This window comes from Emiliania huxleyi (genome assembly GCF_000372725.1).
Source record: "Emiliania huxleyi CCMP1516 unplaced genomic scaffold EMIHUscaffold_698, whole genome shotgun sequence".
NCBI lineage: Eukaryota > Haptophyta > Isochrysidales > Noelaerhabdaceae > Emiliania > Emiliania huxleyi.
Genome location: NW_005196773.1, coordinates 19,695 through 22,615, shown reverse-complemented (window position 1 = coordinate 22,615; position 2,921 = coordinate 19,695). Strand labels below are relative to the sequence as shown.

The 2,921-nt window shown below is 66.8% G+C and overlaps 2 protein-coding genes across 2 annotated transcripts; one reads left to right on the top strand and one right to left on the bottom strand.

Moving 5' to 3' along the window:
- Positions 1-209: 209 nt before the first annotated feature.
- Positions 210-380, top strand: EMIHUDRAFT_60428 (hypothetical protein; the record flags this gene model as incomplete). Its single annotated transcript, XM_005762056.1, has 1 exon — positions 210-380. A coding segment is annotated over one exon (171 nt), but the record flags the coding sequence as incomplete, so codon positions are not given.
- Positions 381-1,836: 1,456 nt separating this feature from the next.
- Positions 1,837-2,696, bottom strand: EMIHUDRAFT_248726 (hypothetical protein; the record flags this gene model as incomplete). The annotated part of the gene is made up of 3 exons (XM_005762055.1): positions 1,837-1,854; positions 2,231-2,473; positions 2,544-2,696. 3 exons carry the CDS (start codon positions 2,694-2,696, stop codon positions 1,837-1,839), a joined length of 414 nt encoding a protein of 137 aa, XP_005762112.1.
- Between the last annotated feature and the right edge of the window lie 225 nt (positions 2,697-2,921).

The following is a 2,921-nucleotide window of genomic DNA, read 5'->3' as shown; positions in this document are numbered from 1 at the left end:
GGCTCGCTGCACGGCTCCCTCGAGCAGGCTCGCGCACTCTGCAGGCGCAGGCTTCCAGGGGCGGCTGCCCGTGACGCGTGGGGCGGCCTCTCTTCTGTAGGGCGAGCGCGAGCAGGTGCTGCGCGACTTCCGCGCGGGCACCGCACCAGCGCTGCTCAGCGCGGACTCGCTCCATTCAAGGAGGACCAGCACCGGGTTAATATTGAGTAGGCACCAGCGCAGTGCTGCTCTGCACGGACGTGGCGTCGCGCGGCGTCGACATCGCGCGTCTCACCGGCGTGGTCAACTTTGACCCGCCCGCCTCCACCGCCCAGTACGTCCACCGCGCGGGCCGCACCGGCCGGCAAGGCGCGCACGGCTGCGTCGTCTCTCTGCTGCGGCCGGGCGCCGAGTGCGGTGCCTTTGCGCTCGGCGCCGCCCGCCTCTTTGAGCAGGCGAAGCGCGCGATCCCCGAGGAGCTGGAGGCCTACCTCGCGACAGCCGGCTCTGCAGCCGACGCGCGGCTACCTGCACGAGGCCCGGAATGTCAGGCTGCTCCTGCCGCTGCTGCGCCTATTGTTCCTTCGGCGGCTGCACCTGCAGCGAAGCCTGCAACGCAGAGCCTTGCCGACTTTGCAGCCGCGTTTGCCATCGGAGATCTCTGATTGTTGTGGTCAAATATTCCTCCGCACCGCGCACAACCACAAGGGAAATCAGTAACCAGCCTCCGGCGGGGCCCCCCGCTACCATCCAAACCCGAGTACAAAGCGCCTCTCCGAGAGCGCTGCGCAGACGGTCTACTTACTAATCATAGAGGCTCAAGTGCGACAAGTCCACACACATAACATGCGACACGGGTGCCTGCCATACACAAAGCATTACTCTCACGACACACGGGCACCGGAGCGGCGGCAGCGGCGGCAGCAGCACACGCGGGCGGACGGATTCGGACGGGGCGGAGCAGCGACCGCCTGGGCGGCCGCTGCTCTGTCTGCCGAGCGCGGTCAGGTGCAGGGAAGCGTGGCGGCGCGGGGAAGCGCCGCGGCGGCGGCGGCGGCGGCGGCGGCAGCGGCACGCGCGGGCGGACGGACTCGGACGGGGCGGAGCAGCGACCGCCTGGGCGGCCGCTGCTCTGTCTGCCAGAGCGCGCCGTCTGCGCAGCGCGGTCAGGTGCAGGGAAGCGTGGCGGCGCGGGGAAGCGCGGCGGCGGTGGCGAGCAGGCGAGCGGCCCGCGCGCGGCGAGGCGGACAGGTGATCGGCAGGCGGGTGATGGGCCGGAGAGTGACCGCGCCCAGCGATCGGAGACGAGCCGATCGTCGCTCGGCCGCAGCTGACCTCGAAGGCGTGCGGAGCGCGACTGTCGGTGTCGGGGGGCGGCCGTCATGTGGCGAGGAGGGAGGACGACAAGTGCGCGTCGTACGGGTCGCTCTTCATCGGCCAGTCGAGCGGCACTCAAGTCGAGACCGAGCATGGGCGACGAAAAGCCGGTGGGGCCGGTGGGAGGTAGGACGAGATTCGTTTCGCGCTTTCAAAAGCGGCTTCGCGCGCAGCGCAACTTTGGGTTTGCCACGAAAAGCGCTTCCAGTGGAAATGGGGGCTACTGGGGCGGCCAATTCACACCTCGCGGGACTACTACACTACTTATGTTTTCGTAAACGTAGTTGTGGCCCCCCGCTACGTCGCACGAGTGCAACCGGGTAGCGGGGGGCTAAAAACGGTATGGCAAAAATATTCTCAATATTCGAGAATATTCTCGAGAATATAGAGGGCCCAGAGAGAATATGATGCAAAGAATATAGATAGCCTATGCAGAGAAAAGCGCGCAAAGGCCAACCTCTGGCCTCGCCTCCCTCTCCCTCAGGCATTCGTGGCATCCTATGGGTCGTCCAGAGTATCGACCTCTGGCTTGTCAGCCGGTCACTTGATGACACATGAAGTACAGCGATCGCCATCTCGCTGGCCTCTCCGCAAGGCCCCCCGACCGCGTCGAACTCATCGGCGCGGGCTCTCTCGGCTACGGGACCGGCCCCAGCTTTTCGGCTGAGGGGTCCCGTACCATGCGGAATCGACCCTATCCAGTGCTCAAGTGCTCAAGTGAGGGCTAACAAGCTGCCGAGCCCAAACAAACAAATCACTGTGAAAGTTGTGATTTCTTGTTGGTCTTCAAAAATCTCTCTCTGGGCGAGAATAACGCGCACAGGCTAAGATCCACCGAGCATCGGGAAAAAAACCGCTGCGTGGAAGTGCAGACAGACGGACTGGGAAGCTGCCCCATGGTCTGGTCCTGCGATTCGTGCACGCTCGAGAACGCAGATGACCGACGCTCATGCGAGGCGTGCGAGGCTGCGCGGCCGCTCCCGCCCTGGTCCTGCGCTTCATGCACGTTCGAGAACCGAGGGCTCGACGAGGAGTGCGAGGTCTGCCACACGGCAAAGCCGGCCCCGACGTGGACGTGTGCGGCGTGCACCCTCCAAAACGGAGACGCGTTGACCGCCTGCGACGCCTGCGGGGCAGCCCGACCTGGCGCCTCGCCGCCGCCCGCCAACTCGACAGTCGAGTACGACGTGGTGGTCCCGGATGGTGTGCCGGTAGGCGGGGTGTTCGAGGCCCTTGTCGGCGACCTCAGCATCCCCGTCACCGTTCCACCAAACCTGATGATGCCCGGGCGGCGGCTTCGAATCCGAGTCGACCCCAACGCCAGCGCGGCTCTGCACCATCCGCCGCCGCAGACTCCACCGCCGCCGCCGCCGCCGCTGCCGCCGCCGCCCGCCGCGTTGCCGGCCGTCCGACCTCCCGCCGCCTCGCCTCCGCCGACGCCGCCGGACCCTCTCGCCGCCCTGCTGTCGACTCTCTCGCTCGAGAAGTGGCTGCCGACGCTCAAGGTGCCCAGGGGGGGGCTGCGGGGTCCGTCTCGCCTTGCGCTGCAAATACCGCCGGGCTCC